This window comes from Hemicordylus capensis, chromosome 3 (assembly GCF_027244095.1).
Source record: "Hemicordylus capensis ecotype Gifberg chromosome 3, rHemCap1.1.pri, whole genome shotgun sequence".
Lineage (NCBI taxonomy): Eukaryota > Metazoa > Chordata > Lepidosauria > Squamata > Cordylidae > Hemicordylus > Hemicordylus capensis.
Genome location: NC_069659.1, coordinates 201,096,686 through 201,114,795, shown reverse-complemented (window position 1 = coordinate 201,114,795; position 18,110 = coordinate 201,096,686). Strand labels below are relative to the sequence as shown.

Below are 18,110 nucleotides of genomic sequence, written 5' to 3'. Positions count from 1 at the left end.
ACACGGCCTCACATGATTATCTCTCTCCACTTAATTGTATCTAAAGAAACTTGGTTCTCACCGTTCTTTGCTGACAGTTAAAGAAAACAGGATGTAACCAAATAAGGGGTGATCACCAGATGAACAATGAATCTTTCTCATGCGTACTAGATACTTAGTCCACCATTTTGTTGCCAAGTATACTATGTCTAGGGTGTCAACATCATTCAGATTGTCTGTATAAATGTAAGATGCACCTATAACCAATTTGTATTTCAATGCAGAGCAATAGCCATTGATTTACCTTGCTGGCTGCAGCAGCAAATAAAATGGCCTCTAATTGATCCCCACTGAGTCTGTTTGATTGGCTAAAAGGCGGACCCAGGGACGAATCGGTATTCACAACAATTTGGTGACATGACAGTCGGATGTGACTCTGGGTGGACAGTCTGACCCGTCACGGGACAGTGAGATCCAGCGCGCCCCACAGCTTTTGTCTGTGGAGGATTCTCATGGGCCCGGGATGCACCAGTCGTCACAACGTGCCACATCTGGGAATCGAGGCAAGAGTGAATGAAAGTGTGAACAGAGAGAGTGAGTGAGTAAGAGAGTGAAATCCAAAGACATCTTTTGGTTCTCCTCAGCCCAAGAGGGGCAAAGGGGGGGGGGGGAAGCCCAGGGAGGGGCAATTTTCAGCCCGAGAAAAGGGGGGAAATCCTACAGCCGAAGAAGGGCTGCCCACGCAGGGGCAAATTAAGCCAAAATCCCGAGGGGGGGGCAATTTAAGCCAAAAAGTCCAAGCAGGGGCGGTTTAATCTTTCAGCTCGAGAAGGGGGAAAGAGAGAGAGAGAGAACAAAAACAAAAAAAACCCACAGCCGAAGTAGGGCTGCCTGGGAAGGAGTGACTTAAGCCAAGAGCCCAAGGAGGGGCGGCTTTGAGTCAGAAATAAACAGTCTAAGCCCAACCAACTCAAAGGGGGGGGGGGCTATGGGTAGCAGAAATAGCAAGTACACAAAATCTGAACGGATTTCATGTACACCTTTGGAGTGTGTGTTGAAAAATTGGGTGATTATCATGGGAGCAAAGAGTGCTCTTAGAAAACATGTTTTGAAATGCCTTTGTATGAAAGTTTGGCCACTATGAACTCGAGTCAGAGGCCTCCTGACTCTGAAAATAACATCCTTTTGCACTTGCCTCTGTTTTAGAAGTGTTAAGGAAGGAAGAATGATTGTCTTTTGCAAAAATCATTTCTCTCTCTGTGTTCTGTTTCCAAGTTGCTTCCAAGCTTTGCCCGTGTGTTGCAAACAGTCTGCAAACAGTCTCTGCCACTGTCCTGTTGTAACCAAGCCAAAAGATAACACTGTTCTAGCTGCAAAAGTTTCTCTGAACAAAAGGCTGCTTTTGTTCTCTTTTTCTTCTTTTCTATCTCTCTTCAACTACTTCAGTTGGAAAAGAGGAAAGAAAATGGAGTTTTGAAGGAATGCATATGGGAATTGCAGACAAAAGAGGGGAAAAAACCTAGAAGGAAATACGTAAAAGGATTTTGGTTGGAGGTTGTTAACAACAACAAAAAGAAAAATGCTTGAAAAGCACCAGTAAGTTATAAGATTGTGATGTGGAAAGGTAATATAGAATTACAGGTTGTTTTTATGGATGGCTGTGATAAGTTTGTTCTATTTAAGCTACTTTCTTAACTGAGTTTATGGCTAACAGATTGAAAATGTTATAAAATTCCTTGTGACTCATATGGAGTTTTCTTTGTTTAGTCCTTTGTTCTGTGAAATACACAAGACAATCCTGTGTGTGTGTGTGTGTGTGTGTGTGTGTGTGTGTGTGTGTGTGCATGTTTCTGAGAGGGAGCCCAAAGCTCTGGTTCTGTATAGGAATTCAACCCACATCAATTTTATAGCTCATTTCTGTGAAGATGAGGTTTCTGTTGTATTTATTCTGTTTATTCTGTTGTATTTGTGAATGTATTTATACTAGTGACATGTTTGTGTTTTTTTCCTTTCTGTAAACTGTTCCAGACCAAACTTGCTCTGACATTGAATTCCAAAATTCACAGTTATTATATTAATTGAACATAAAATTGGTCATGGCCTGAGCAACACAGGGAACTTTCAGCGGTCAGCTGGCCAACTGAGGGCTGAATCTTCCCACCTCTGCAAAAGTGCTGCTTATGGCTAAATGCATTAGGCATGAGAGCAAGCTCTATTTCATTCATTCTTATATCAAGTTAATTGTGATATTTCTGCCACTACCGAGTCTCATAAGCCTTTAGATGTTATGTTTACTGATTTCCTTGAGATGGTCTCTTACCATTTTCCGTGAGCTCAAAACTCTAAACCGGAAGTTTCCCTTTCAAATTCTTGCTCACAACTGAGCTGATCCCTGATGAACAAGGATAACTCCGCCCATTTCCAGATGGGAGGGGGAAAGAGGTTCTCTGTAAAGCAGTTTGTGTTCCAGCCAGATTAATTGTGGGTGAGAAGGAAAAATGGATTTTAAGATAAATGAGTCTAATTGTATTACTGTCATGTTTTTGCAAAATCTATGCAATATTTCTGCTAGCTGAATTTGATGTAAACTGAGAACTAATGATCAAATGGTCTAAGGATCAAAATTTTTTTTTTAATTTGTCTCACCACCGGCCCTGCTTTGCCTTCACAGCAGCTGAATCTTAAAATCCCAGACATGAGATTTGATGAAAGGAATTTTGTTTTGCCAATCCTGCAAGTGGCAAGGAGTTCCAAAGCACCGGTTTGCAATTCACCTTGGAAATTTCCCAGCTAAAAGGGATTAGTCTGGGGCAGTAGATGGCTGACTCCCTCACACATGACCGAATATCATGTGACTTTGGTGGGGAATTCTGGGGTTTCCATGGCTATTCTTAATCCAGCTACTTTACTTCCTTTTGAGACTACAGAAGACCAAGAACATGATTGCTTGCAAGCTGTGGACTGCATCTATGCCAAGCCGTCCTGATCTTAAAGATCAACCTCTCCAAAATGCAGACATTGATTTGTACACAGATGGAGGCAGCTTCATGTAAGAAGGACAACGTAAGCTGGCTATGGAGAAGTGACTGACCATGCTCTTTCTCCAGGTATCTCAGTCAGCACAGCTTGCAGAGCTCATCACCTTCAAGGTAATTTTTACACAACTCATGGGGCCACTTGGAAAGAAAGAAGATTTTTAACAGTGGGAAACAAGGAAGTAAAATACGGGACACAGATATCAGAACTCTAGAATGCTGTTACACTACTAGAAGAGGTTGCAGTCATCCATAGCAGAGGTCACCAGAGGGAAATGACCCAGTGACAAAGGGTAATTGGATGGCAGATGCTGCAGTTAAAACCGCTGCTCCTTCCATTCCTGTTTCCAAGCAACTTGATTCCTGTGCTAATTATCTTGGCACAACCCCCCCCCCCACATATTCAGAAAAAGGACATTGACTTTGCACCACAGCAGGGGGCGCATTTAGAAGAGGATGGCTGGTAAAGAACAGCAGATGGATGTGGAATTCTTGCAGAACCAATCCTTTGGTTTTTCCTAGTCAATACAAAGACACTTTTGTGCCTCTTGGATGGACCCTTTTGCAGAACATGTGGCAACAGCCTGTGTAATTTGTGTAGTAAACAATCCTACTTTAGCAAGGTATAGTAGTATCTCACTGGACATACCAAGTCAGGTAATGCCCAAGCTGTGGGTAAACAGAGGGCAGGGATTGACTGTGGGCTATCTTTTTCCTTGTCTCGAGAGGTTGTTTTCGCTTTACAGAAATGGCAAACCCAAACTTGAATCCATCAGTGACTGGTTAATTATGAGGCTAAAGATGGAGAACGGGGACACCACAACTATCTACACGTTACTGACGATGAAGTCAGTTATACTGGATGGAGATTGATTGCCCTGACAAAGGACTGTAAGTATGATTGTCAGCCAGCATGGTGCAGTGGTTAGAGTGCTGGAACAGGACCGGGAAAACCCGAGTCCAAATCCTCATTCAGCCAAGACACTTGCTGGGCGACACAGAGCCTACAACTCAAATGATTTGGCCTGCCTCACAGGGTTGTTGTAAAGAGGAAGAACAGGATGCAGAAGAGAATGTGAGATGCCACATGGAAACTGGACTTTGTTAGCAGTGACTGTGATTGACCTGAAAGGCTTTAATGCCTCCTCTAAACCCCAAACTCACAAGGGAGGTGAAAAATGTGAATGCCTTTTTCTTTTTGACTTTATTGCCTTGCTTTTGCCCAGGATTGCTGTTTTGTTCTCATGATCAGAAACCAGCCTACAACACAAGCCAGCCAGCCTCCAAGAAGCACCGGCTCCCACACACAGCCTCACGCCTGGCCACCAAGCCTCAAATGAAGACATCATCCCCTGTTCTGATCTTCAGGGAAAGGGGGGCCCAAGGCAAACAGGGAAACAAAAATATAAATTGGGGTGGGGGGATTGCCAAAAGACCAAATTGAATTAGCCTCAGGTTTTGTCCATCCTTTGTATTATTTGCCTTGAAAACTTGACTATTCCTTTTGTGCTAATGGTTGGCACCCAGAGACTTAGTCTCAGGATGCTGTCCCTACATGGGGGGGAGGGAATTGGCAACTCACTTGCCTGTCTTTCTCTCAAGTAAACAGGTTTGCAACCAACAGTGCCTTGAATTGTCTTTCCAAGAAGGATTGGTCCTCCCCAGATGGAAGGAATACCTGGATCCATCGCCAGAATGTGATCCCAAGGGAGTCTCCATCAACAGTGACCCAGGAAAACTAACCAGCAGCAGCAGCAGCTACCCGGGGGCAGTCCCTATCTGCATTTCCAATCCAACCCAATGGTGACAGAACGTCCATCTACTACCCTGTCCTGTGTTCGAGGAAGAAGGCCTAATGCACAGTTCATCTTCCTGCTCCTAAGTGCTGTAGGAGAGGAATAGACAACAAACAAGCAAGCCAATTTGTTCACTTTTCTCTGGAGTCATACATGCAACAGCACTTCCCCAAGCTGTAAAGCCCTGGAACCATCCTACTTGGGTAAGATACCTTGCCAAAGACACTATTTCAAATTCTGCCAAAGACACGATTTCAGATTGCCCACAAGGGGAGGGAGTCAAGGCTCCCACACACATGAACATTTGAGCTTGTGTGTGGACACTAGCCAAACAAGCCAAAACAACACGGATCAGGATAGCCAAAATCCTGCAACGTTTTACAAGAGCATTTGGTTCTCAACTGAAGGACTAAAATATATTTTTCCTTACCAAGGACTTTTAGATTTTGAATTCTAAAGCTCTCCATGGCTTCCTTTTTGGCCATGACAGACTTTAGAGGACACTAAGGGGGGTGGGAGTTGATGATTTGCACCACTTTCTTATATTACTTTCTTGTAGTGACTATGTGCTATCATTATGTTGAAAACCTTGCTATCTCCTGTGCTGTAAGATCATGGACCTCACATGCTTGCTCTCCAGTCATTTCCTTATTTGTTTCACTTATATATTGTGCCAATCATCTCATTGTTTCAACCAGAGCATTTACCTGCAAGTCTGCACCTATCCCCAAGTTACTGATCCCTTTGTGATCTAAGACATTAAGCTGGCCCAAGCTTTACCTGCAATTTTATAGACACTTGTATTAATCAGTGTGATTATACATGACTTGTCATCGCTATCGCTTTCCACAAACTGATAATCCATTAATCACCAGAAGCACCTGGTTCCACAATGCAAGACTGTTATTGAGACTTTATTTGGGATAAAGATGGTTTAAAATCATGTTGCTTGCTCTAAGTTGTATAATCTTTATATGTACACTTTGCTGCTATGTGTAAACCTTTTTATCTATATCAAATCATGCCAGATATGGGTCGTTAAGGATGTGTGTGTGATGTATAGGATTATATAATTATGTTTGTAGCTCTAGAATATTGTATGCAATGTGCCTGCCATAGCACATACCATTTCTGTAAAAACTATGCTTAATGCATCACAAATGTTTAAGGCATCCCAAAACCACATGTGTCCCAAACCCTTTAGCCACACGAAACACAGAGTTCCATCTAAGAGTTTGTGTTAAAAAGGAGCTATTATTAATATTTCCAAACAGTTAGAACTTTCATCTAACTAATATGGAGAGCCTATGGATTTATAGGCACAGAAGATAATTCTAGTTATAGCATGTATTTTCTTTGTATTGATAATCAACATGTTGCTGCTTATAATGCATTCCAGTTTTAATCCAAATGTTTATGAGAACCTTTAAGCCTTGCCACAATGTAAGACCCATACATATAGCTGTACCTTTACAAACCTTAATTAAGGCATCCTGAAGATTCAGGATGATGCAGTGTTTAAGGGGGGAATTGATGTGTTTTAGAAAACCAAAGTAACTCCATTTTACTTAGAATACCTCACTCTAACTTCAAGTAACCCCAGCCCAGCTCAGGCCAGCTCAAGGACACGGCCTCACATGATTATCTCTCTCCACTAAATTGTATCTAAAGAAACTTGGTTCTCACCGTTCTTTGCTGACAGTTAAAGAAAACAGGATGTAACCAAATAAGGGGTGATCACCAGATGAACAATGAATCTTTCTCATGCGTACTAGATACTTAGTCCACCATTTTGTTGCCAAGTATACTATGTCTAGGGTGTCAACATCATTCAGATTGTCTGTATAAATGTAAGATGCACCTATAACCAATTTGTATTTCAATGCAGAGCAATAGCCATTGATTTACCTTGCTGGCTGCAGCAGCAAATAAAATGGCCTCTAATTGATCCCCACTGAGTCTGTTTGATTGGCTAAAAGGCGGACCCAGGGACGAATCGGTATTCACATCAATACCATGAGGGCAACCACCGCAGATTCCAGTTCAGGATTCTCCATAACAAGCAAATCGGCAATCAAATCAAGCCCTCTGGACCTACTGCTGCTTTAAATACTGTGAACAGATTGCAGCAGAAGGTATTTTTCACAGCGCTTAGGTCAAACGCATCTCCGTTATAGCAACAGCATATCAACACAAGTAGGAATAGACGTAAACAAACAAACAGTCGGTTTGCACAAGTAAAGACTTGGATATATAAGAAGAAGAACTATATGTAACAATATATCCCAGGCATGCGCATGTCTTGAGAAATGAAGAAGGTTTCACATCAATCCGAGACTTGGGACAAACTCAGTTTCTCACTCTTTTTGCTTCACAGCCACAAAGACCACCTCGGAGAGCATTGATCGACCACCTCCTCAGGCTGATCCTTTTTGTGCAAGTAAAGCAGGTTTCGTTCTGGAAAGACTTGTGTGCTTGCCCAGGCTCAAAGGTATTGAAATCCAGCCCAGAATACCTGTTGCCAGTGGTAGAAACACAGACAAGTTACCATTACGGCAACCACCACCCATTACAGTTCAGGATTCTCCATCATAACCAAACAGACCATCCAATACTGCAACAACTCTGTATCAGCTGAACAAAGTGCATTTCTGCCCTAGTCAACCTTGATTAAGAAGCAGAAGGGAAAACCCTCCTGCAGAAGCAAATCCTCTCTGGACCTTCTGCTGCTTGAGATCTTCGGAGCAGATCACAGCTGGAGGAGTTTCCACAATGCTTAGTCCAAATGCAGTTGCACTGTAGCAACAGAGCAATACAAGTAGGAATAGAAAATAACAAACAAATCAAGCAAATAACTGCGGCCAACTTCTCCTCAGTCTGACCCTGCAAAGGAGAGAGGAGGAAAGGAATAAGTCCCTGCGGCTGGCCAGGGCTTGTTTTGAAATAATGACATGGGAAGACCAGGCTTCTGATTGGCCACACGATTTAATGCCGGGTGGACCAAGACTGTGTCTGTCGAAATGCGTCTGGCCCAAGACACTGGATTGTCACAGCATCTCCTTCCGCTGCGCCACATCACAGAAGCCCAATCTACATGTGCTACAGAACACTTCATTCCTTTGATATAGACAGTTGTCAACCTCTTTGAAGCGCAGGACTCCCGTGTCGCAGGGGCATCCCCTCTCAGTGGTGGGGGCCTTTCTGTCTCTGCCTTCTGATACAGCTGAGGGGAGGGCATGGCATGCAGCAAGGAACTGAAGAACACGGCCTCAGGCAGGTCAGGACCTTGCAGATCTCCGGGCAGGGACACCAGAGCAGGAGTGGTGTTGCTCCAGCCATGTTGACAAGCCCAATGCAGGCTTTGATCTCCCACCGGCTAGTTAGGGTGGTTGTGCAGCAACCTTCCAGGAAGGCTTTGCTGATGCTCAGCATGTCAGCCACCGTCTGGGGAAATGCATGTTGCGTCCTCTGGGTGCCGAGCCTGTTCTGAATCTTTCTGTCTCAGGTATGAAAGCACTGCATGTCCGGGTGGACTATCACCGTTTACGTAAGCGTCCCTATAAAAAAACTGAACATCGGATGCCAGGACCTGTTTACGTAAGTTTTATGCAAGCGTCACATTCCCTCCAGCAGAAGAATGGGGTTCAGAACCCATGGGGGGTGGGCCGCATCCTTGGGCCATGGAGGGATGGAAGATCTTTCTCCCATTCCACTTGTGCAAGGGGTCCCACTGAAGTGGGGCTGTCAGTTACTGAGGTTTGGGGACTTCCTAACTCTGAGTCAGGGATAGGAGGACAGTGACTTGGAAACTATTCCTCCTCCTCCCCCCCCCCCACTTCTGGGCATCACAGCTGTGCCAGGGCACAGCAAGGAAAGCAACAGAAGGATGCTGTGGAGAGAGCCATTGACACATCTGGCACTGTCCATCTTGCATCAGTTTGTTACCTGGGAGAACCCCAGTTACCACAAACCAGACGAACAAGGATGATTGAAGGAAGCAATAGTCATCATTTATTGAACCAAAACCAGTGCTGGTGGCTTTTCCTGGCGCCTCGCGGCCTACCAGAAAAAAACGCGCCAAATACCCAGTGCCTTGGGATTTTATACCTTGGCATTGTTACACAGCTGGGCATCACCATTCAGCCCGAGGGACCAATTAGTTTATTACATTTACACATGTGTTTGCCTTGAGGCTGGACTTTGCCTTAAGTTTCGGTTCCTCAGCACACAGATAAGCAAATTAAGAGAAGATACATCTACATTCCAAGAAACAGAACAGTTACAGTCTGAAATAAGCCTATCAAGTCAAGTCAAGTTTTATTTACGGTCCTAGACCAAACAATCCATGCATACAAATAGCAGAACAATTTATAAAAACTCTATAGGTTCTCATTATACATCTTAAAAGCAATATAACAAAATTTAGCTACAGAGTTAAAATTAAAAACATTTTCATCAGAGAGTAAAAATTTAACAATTTGTTCAGCAGATCGGTCCGTCTGTTTACAGACCAGAGGTAGAATTAAGTGCTCCCTTGATTGCCTATGTATTTTACAGGATAATAGAATATGCTCAATAGATTCTATTTCCCCACTGCCGCATCTGCAGAAGCGTTCTTCCAGGGGAACACCACTGTATCTCCCGGCTAATAGTGCAGAGGGAAAAGAATTTGTTCTTGCCCTTGTAAATGCCCACCGGAATTTGCTGAGTGTAATATGGGACAAATAATTTGCTGGTGAAAGATCCCATCTAGTTCTTACTCCTTTATAGAATTGTGTCAAAGAGGCCCAGTTATTTTGCAATTCAATATCTGTCAAACGCTGTTTTACTATTCTTTTAGCATTTCCCAAGTCTAACTCCAGCAGTTGTTCAGGGTCTATTCCTAGAGCAGCAAGCTTTTTACTAACTACAGTGCACCACTGCGGTTGTGGGTTTAACGATAGAAACTGAGGAATTAGGCCCACCGGGCGTAGGTGGACTCTCAACCAAAAGTAAATGATTAATAGCCAGGCACGAGATTCGATCTTTATGAGGCCAGCCTCCATACGCAGTATTACGTTTGCGGTGCATCTTGTAGTACCAAAGATAGCTCTCAAGAAACCGGATTGAATTCTTTCAAGCATATCAAAGTTCGCATAAGGTCCCAATTGGATCCCGTACAACAGCTGAGGGATAACCTTTGCTAGATATAGTTTTAAAGCCGCAGGAATAAAACCTGCTCCCTGCGTTCTGAAAAATCTGTTAATTGCCACCACACTGCGTTTTGCTGAGTCAGCTACCATTCTCATATGTGCCGCTTTCCCAGCATTTTGTTGGAAAACCACCCCAAGATATTTTATTTGATTGACCTGTTCTAATTTATGTCCATCCAAGGTCCATGTAAATTTCCTTGGTTTATTTTTAAAGCACATAATTTTAGATTTGTTATAATTGATCTTCAAGTATTCCTCTTGGCAATATGATGTTAGAACGTCTAAAGCTCTTTTGAGCCCGACCCTGGTTTGAGATAAAATAACCGCGTCATCCGCGTACATCAGGATCGGGATCTTTTTGTTGGCTAGTTTAGGTGCGTGGATATCAACATTTTGCAGCCGTTTAATCAGATTGTTAATGTAAAGATTGAATAAATAAGGGGCCAACACACACCCTTGCCGCACACCTTTCTCTGTTGGAATTGAATTGGTGAAATTGCCGGCAGTGTCTAAACGTACTCTTAAAGAGGAGTTCTCATGGAGCTTGATGAGCAATAATAAAAGCCTTTGATCTATAGATGTGCTAGCCAATTTAGTCCATAGTAAACTCCTTGAAATTGAGTCAAAGGCCATTTTAAGATCCACGAAAGCGGCGAACAGTGGTCTTTTATGGACCCTAACTTGTTTGTCCACAAGTTGTTGTAAAATTAAGCAATGGTCCATAACCGATCTATTCGGTCTAAAACCTGCTTGCTCATCATGGATTATATGCTCCTGCTCCATCCAAGAGCAAAGTTTTACACACAGATGTTTGGCGTACAATTTACTTATTATATTCAAAAGGCTAATTGGCCTGTAATTAAAGGGATCCTCCCTATTGCCTCTTTTATAGATCGGGACCACCATGGCTGAGCCCCACTGCTGAGGGAATTGTGCAGTTTGATCTATATAGGTGAACAAAAGAGCCAATGCTGGGGCCCACCAGTCTATATGAGCCTTTAATAGTTCTGGAGGGATGTAATCGTTCCCGGGTGCTTTTCCACCCTTCAGCTGCATAATTAGTTGTTCCACCTCATAGGTGGAGACCGTAGGCCAGGAAGGTAAAGTATCTATATGTAGGTCAATCTGGGGTTTAAATGTGTGGTTGCTATAGAGTTCCCGAAAGTGTGATTCCCATAATTCAGGGGCAATTGGACAGGCCTGTTCTGAGTTTACCTTCTTTTGGGATAATGAAATCAGCCTCCAAAAATGTGTTAAATCATTTTTCCTGGCTGCTTCTATCAGAGATAACCATTCCTTTTGAGTTGCAATCATCTTCTTAGTTCTAAGAAGAGCTTTATACTCCTTTTTCTTTTTAGACAGTTCTAAATGTGTATGTGTAGACGGGCAGAGAATAGCATATTTTGAGAGCATGACAAGATGCTTTTTTGTCCTTATGCAATCTTGGTCAAACCACTTTTTGGTATGGCCAGTTTTCTTTTTAGATTTGGCACGATGATCTTTAGTTAGTAGAGATTTAATTGATCTTGTAAGAACCTCATACTTTTCAAGAATATGGGCATTTTGGTCTCTTTTAATCAGTGCATCCAGCAGCCCTTCCTTAAGTGATTCTCCGTTCTTCGAGTTAAACCATTCGGAGAAAACTTGATTAATTTGGGAATTCCAATTGATTCTGGAAGTCCCATCAATGGCCTGTTGTGTAAAGGGCATAACTCTAGAACTCGTATCTTGCTTCATGAAAGTGTATTTTAGTACTAAAGGATAATGGTCACTTTCTGGCCTAGCTATGATGTTAAATCTAGGTATTGCCTCAAATACATCTCTAGAAACTAATACATAGTCAATAGTAGATCGATTAGTGCCCCGTTGGAAGGTAAATTTTCCTGGGCAGTCCCCAGATGCAGTGCCATTCAGAATTAATAAGTCCAGTTTGTTAGCCATTCGGGCTAAACATAACCCCGCGAAATTGCACGTTAGGTCTAGAGAAACGCGATTAGATAAACCAAGTTCTAACTCATCCAATGGGGGCCACAAAGAAAAACTTCCATAAAGTGAGACGTCATTGTGACCTAGTCTCGCGTTGCAATCTCCAGCTATAATCAGAGGCGTATTAGGGTATTCATCTATAAGCTTAAAGATGTATTGTTCAATTTCACCCCAAAGCGCCTCCGTCTGTGAGATGCAACTCTGCGTTGGGACATATAAGTTTACACACAGAAAGCTGGTTTTATGATCAGAGACCAGTATAGCCAAAGCCCACTCCCCAGGACAAGATACCTTCACCACCTGCGCATTAAAGCGTGGGGTGATAAATATACCAAGGCCTCCCAATGGTCTACCAGCCTTCTTACTAGCCAGAGCTGGCCTCGTGTAGGAAATATAGTTTTTGAACTTTATTTCGCCTAACCACCATGTCTCCTGTAAGATTATGATATCAAACTTAGAGAGAAAATTCAGGAGGTCACAATCTAAAAGTTTAGAGCCCCAACCATGGATATTCCAGACAATTATTGTAGCGGATTGACAAGCCAGGTGTGGAATAGGATGTCAGTTTTGCCTGGCAGTGTCCCCGACAGTGTCTCGTTCCACCAAAGTTTCTTCTCCTTCAGCGAGCCAATCCCTCAAACCCAGTTTGGATGGAGATTGAAGTAGAACAGAGTTGAATTGAAATGAATGCTCTATAAGCGGAGATAATAATTCCATAGAAGCATTATCCAAGGAACTATTAGGCTGTCCAGTTAAGTTCCTGTTAGTTGCACTCAACGCTTCTATTTGGGTTGAGTTATTGGTTGAAATCAATGCATAAAACTCATCCAAATGTGGGTCAGATGATAGTGGTATCGCTGGAATAAACTTACCAGGATGCATTGTTTTAATGGGTGCTCGTTTAGTGGCCGAAGGAGTTATGTTCAGTTTATCCTCCGCCACAAGGGGTTGTATTTTCCTTGGTGTAGTGGTTAAATAATCGCCAGGTTGTGATGGATCGTTCCAAGGGTTGGCGATTTCATAATGAGGATGGTATTGAGTTCCGCTGTATTGTTCTGAATAAGGAGTAAGTTGTGTACTTCCCTCTCTCAAAGGGGAGCTCAGCCCATTCACTGTTTCGTATCTCGTAGAACAGACTGCATCTTTAGATCTAGTAGGTACGTAGGTACGTTTGGGGCAGCGGACAGTAGAGTTATTAAAGTTCCTGCTGTCTCCAGTTGAGCATTCTATTAAGGATAACGTAATCAATTGGGAAACATCCCACGGTCCTGTTAGGTACTCAAGATCTCCTGCTGTCTCCGTTGCTATGGATGTAGAGGATGGAGAAACTTGGGATTGCTTATCTACAGATTTTGAAGTAGATTTCCCCATCCTATGCTGTTTAACCTGAACAAAATATTTATCCAATGGAGTCGCAATTGAGGGTTTAGAAAATACTCTTTTGGGGAAGATTCTCCACTTATGCAGAAATTTCCTCATCCTTGCCAAGGATGCAGGAATTAGATCATTTTCAAAGGATAGTAGTAACTTCAGCACGAGGGGATTCCTTGTATGCTGCCTTTCAAATTTCTTAAGGTCCACAGATTCCTCCTCAAAACCCAGCAGCTGCGCCAAAGATTTTTTGATATTATGCAATTTATCCCAGCGACAAACATTATGTCCATCCAGAATGATAATGAGTTCACTCTGGCAGGGTTGGAAAATATACCCTGCACCAGATTTAGCAGACAAATCATCAGCTATTGGGGAGCAGCAAATGGTATCTGCACCAGTGATTACTGTCTGAGAACATGCTTCAGCAGTAGCAGTGGGTTTAATTTGCCTTGTAGTGTTATTCAATTGATTTACTTGTTCATTAATCTTATCCAGTTTTGCATTTACTGTAGAAAATCTCTGAAATAGGCACAACAAGGTTTCAATCATTAAAATAAAGGATTTTAGATTGGGGTCGGAGGCTGAGTCAGCTGCTGCCAGGTTCTTTAGCATTGTATCCACTCCAGTGGTACCATTCCCAGCCAGTGGATTCACCTGTGCATGGGGCGTAAGTGGTGAGGAAATTGAGATCCCAGAGATAGACAAATTCAAGGAATCCTCAGATCTATTAGCATTTCTATTTCCTGGATTGATCTCATTTATCTCATTTAACATACATATTGGTGTCTGTTTCATAAGAAAGGAATCTAGCTTTGTTTGCGTATACGCTGTAGTTAGTTTGACTTCAGCTAGAGAATCGTGCAGCTGTTTCTTGTTAGATATGGAGTGTTTCTTATTACCAGTTATCTTCCTTTTAGTGCACTTCTTTCTCATTGTTTGGGCTCGCTTCATACTTGCTGTTTAATTATCTCCTCTGTTGGTCATATGCTGTCAAGGTCAAACTTTTAAACAGTCCCAAATCTTATTCAACCATCCACCATCCACCTTATCGAACACGAACCCCCCGGTAGCAGGCTGTCTGCCAGCCGGTCAGCTTCAAACTTCGTATCTCAGCCTTGATATTACAGTATTCTTCAAAGTCTAGGCTCCTCAGCAACCCCAATTTGCTAATGTTTACAGCAATACTGTTAAGGAAGATTAAAACCACAAGTAAGTCTTTAAAAGATTAAAATACAGCTCACAAGACGCTGATGAGACTGAGAGGGAGCCAGAAGCCTATCATTCGATGCCTATGCTAATGCAGTTTGCAACATCCGTACCCACTTCCCCCACCCTGTCTGTCCTTGGTAGATAAGAGACTCAACAGTTTCAACAGTAGAGAACAATAACGAATTTTCCATTCCACAAGTTGGTCCAAATAGACCCCCTCAGTGGAAGACTTTCCAGGGTGAAGTACTCCTCAGTCTTAGGACAGCGATGGGGTCCGTCCGTGCAGAGCATGTCTCTGCTCCTTGGGCTCATCCCATGCCTACTTGCAGACTCTGGTGTAAGGCTTGCGATCAGAGCTTGTTTACCCCACAGACTTCGGTTGGATCAATCTTCACGGCCCTCCTACCCCGCCCTCACTCCCGAGGAAGCTTTTTTGTTTGGTTGTGTAAGCATTGCCACTGCAGGTCATGGAGCAATTCATACACTCTGAGTAAGACAGGTCTCTCTTTTCAAGACATTACAGAAATAGCTTGGGAAAGAACATGACGGATAGGGTGATCGAATATTCACCCATGCATTTAATAGATGGGATAAGATAATTCTCCAGAATGTTCTCTTCAGCTCTAATCAATGCATTGGTCAGTATTCTTTTCTAAGTCGGCACTTGTGATCCTTTCAGGGCAGCCATTCAAACTCGTGATCAAATGGGTCGGCTAGTGGGGTAGTGTATGCAGGCACCGTGAGTAAAGGGTGCACCTTGAAGTATAGCTCAGCCCCCAGATGCTGCTGCAGGCCTGTGTTAAGGGCCCTATTCAAGAAGCCAACACTTGTGTGCGCCTTGTGAAGTTTCAATGGATAACACACCACAGAGCTGTCTTCATGGCTATTAGTTGGTGGGACAAGCACCCAGCCTCTTTCAGGAGCTCTGCACCCTCCCAAGCGCCAATCACATACCAGTCAAAAACCTCATCAGAGAAGAGGGAAAGGAATGCATGGGAGGCGTGTGCAGACTCTGACAGTGTCATCCTACTTTCCCGGAGCATAGGAGGAGCAAAGTTGGAGGAAATGCCTTCAGAGTATCAGGAGGAATCCAGACCTCAGAGCAGTGACCTTGACTCTGTTCCAAGTAGGGGCCATTGGAGCAGAAACCCTTCAGCCTGAGAACCATTCCCCACTGTGCTGACCTTGGCATGGCCCTGCTCTTTTCTCAGTGCCGGCAGGGCCCTTTCAGAGAGAAGGAGCCCTCTTAGAAGAGCTCTCTGGAAAGGCTGAAGTTCCAGCATGCCTGCCAACATAGAACAGGGGCTCAAGGGGGTTCCTTTTTCCTTAGGGGAGCACACACATATATAAACACTGCGGCCTGTGCAGATGGCAGCACTGCACATTGGGTATGGTCATCCACACATATGGGTCCAGGGGGACTGTGCAGAGTTTTTGGCTTGGGCTGAAGCTGCGCACAGGCCCAGCAAATAATTTGTCAGGGTTAGGGCTAGACAATCACATAAGGTGAAGGAGGCCTGCTGCTGAAGAACACTGCTTCAGGCAGCTCTGAGGGGAGCAAGATTCGGGCAGGAAGATCAGGACCTTGGATAGCTCCAGACAGGAACAGTCCAACTGGTGGGGGACACCAGAGCAGGGTAGACGTTGCTTCAGCAATGTTGAGAAGCCCACTGCCAGCTTCCATCTCTTGCTGGCTAGTTAGAATGGCCGGCTGGCACAACAGTTGTGCCCTTGTGCCGCATCTTTCCACCAGTGCTCTCCTGCTGCTCGGAATGTCAGCCACCATCTGAGGAAATGCATTTCCAGCCCTCTGGGTACCGAGCCTGTGCCGAAACTTTCTCTTGAAGGTGGAAGAGCCTTGGCTTACTGAGTGTCTGTCACAGGGTGACTATTAATTTAAATGTGCACAATGGCGAAAAGAAAAACCTGCCCATCACATGAGGAGACCTCTCAGCATACGTTCTATGAAATCTTACCTTCCTAACAGAAGAGGAATGGGGGCCGGAACCAGAGGGTGGGGGGCTGCATCTGGCACTGTCCATCTAGCATCAGTTGGTTCGCATGTCCTCCCGCCCTGGAAGCCTTTCCAGTCTTTGGTGATCCTCTGCCTTAGGCCAGATCTAGGGAAGGTCAGTGCAGTAGTCCCATGATCATTCCTGTGATGTAGCTGAGATTTCAGAAGTGGGTCTGTGTCCTTTTCTTGATTTCTTTTAGAAGTTGAGAAAAAGTCAAGATGGCACAGGGGCTCAAGGGGATTCCTTATCCCTTAAAAGAGCACACACACACCCCGGTCCTGCACAGAGAGCAGCACTGTGAGACCAGACCAGACGGAGAGACCAGAGCAGGGTAGAGGTTGCCTCAGCAATGTGGACAAGCCCACTGCAGGCTTAGATGACTTGCTGGCTAGTTAGGGTGGCTGTCTAGCACAACAGTTTTGCGTTTGTGCAGCATCATTCCAGCAGTGCTCTGCTGCTGCTCCGGATGGCAGCCACAGTCTGAGATCATGCTTCTTCATCCCTCCGGGTACTGAGCCTGTGCTGAACCTTTCTGTTGCAGGTCCAAGATCCATGGCTCGCTCCAGGACTGGGTGGATTTCTCCCGGAGCATGAGCGCTGGCTGCAAGAATTTCTCTGTGGCACGATGAGACCTTTGCTGGTACGTATTATGCATTCCCTACGGAAGAGGAATGGGGGTAACAACCCAAGGGATGGTCCGCATCCTCAGGATAGGGTGGGAGTGCTAAATCTGCCACCCATTCCACTGGTGCCAGGGGGACCGGTAAAGTGGGGCTATCGGGGTCTAAACTATGGGGACTTCTTATGGGACAGGGCAGTTAATCAGAAAAGAATCCCACCTCTCCTTTTCACCCTGGGGGGCTTCACACTGCTGTGCACCACAGCCAAAGCTGCACACAGGCGCAAGAAACAATTTGCTAGGGTTTACCGAGCCTGTGCTGAACCTTTCTGTTGCAGGTCCAAGAGCCTTGGCTCGCTCCAGGACTGTGTGGAATTCTCCCTGAGCGTGAGCGCTGGCTACAAGAATTTCCCTGTGGCATGATGAGACCTATGCTCGTACGTACACAACAGTTTTGCCATATACTGAGTGGCAGTATACCATTCGTCCACCTAGCTCAGTATGGTCTACACAGAGTGGCAGCGGCTTCTCCAAAGTTGATTGTTCACCATCATTCTAATAGCACTCTGTGGTTCTGGATGTCAGCCACCATCTGCGGAAATGCATTTTTGGTCCTCGGGGTACTGAGCCTGTGCTGAACCTTTCTGCCTCAGATCCAAGAGCCTCAGCTCACCCCAAGACTGCATAGATCTTGCCATGGGAGTGAGCATCACCTAAGGTATCTGAACATCTCATGCCAACACCTATCCATATGCATTTTATGCAAGGCTTAAGTCTTCTATAGAAGAGGAATGGGGGTTGGAACCGAGGGGTGGACTGCATTCTTGGGCCATGTAGGGAGTGCTAGATCTTTCCCCATTGCACTTGTGCAAGGGGGTTGTGGTAGAGTTTCTGTGAAGGTTCAA

The 18,110-nt window shown here is 44.4% G+C and overlaps 1 protein-coding gene across 1 annotated transcript; it reads left to right on the top strand.

Annotated features, from left to right (window-relative positions):
- The first annotated feature begins 8,199 nt into the window (after window positions 1–8,199).
- Window positions 8,200–17,688, top strand: LOC128350117 (uncharacterized). The gene is made up of 2 exons (XM_053307824.1): window positions 8,200–8,407; window positions 17,128–17,688. Exons 1-2 carry the CDS (start codon window positions 8,267–8,269, stop codon window positions 17,626–17,628), a joined length of 642 nt encoding a protein of 213 aa, XP_053163799.1. The 5' UTR covers window positions 8,200–8,266; the 3' UTR covers window positions 17,629–17,688.
- The last annotated feature ends 422 nt before the right edge of the window (window positions 17,689–18,110 follow it).

What these genes read in the sequence shown, in the direction of transcription:
- LOC128350117 (XM_053307824.1), top strand. Translation starts at nt 8,267, where the DNA reads ATGTTGCGTCCTCTGGGTGCCGAGCCTGTTCTGAATCTTTCTGTCTCA. An exon ending in GGATGCCAGGACCTGTTTAC is followed by an intron (nt 8,408 to 17,127) that starts GTAAGTTTTATG and finishes TTTCTGTTGCAG; the next exon opens with GTCCAAGATCCATGGCTCGC.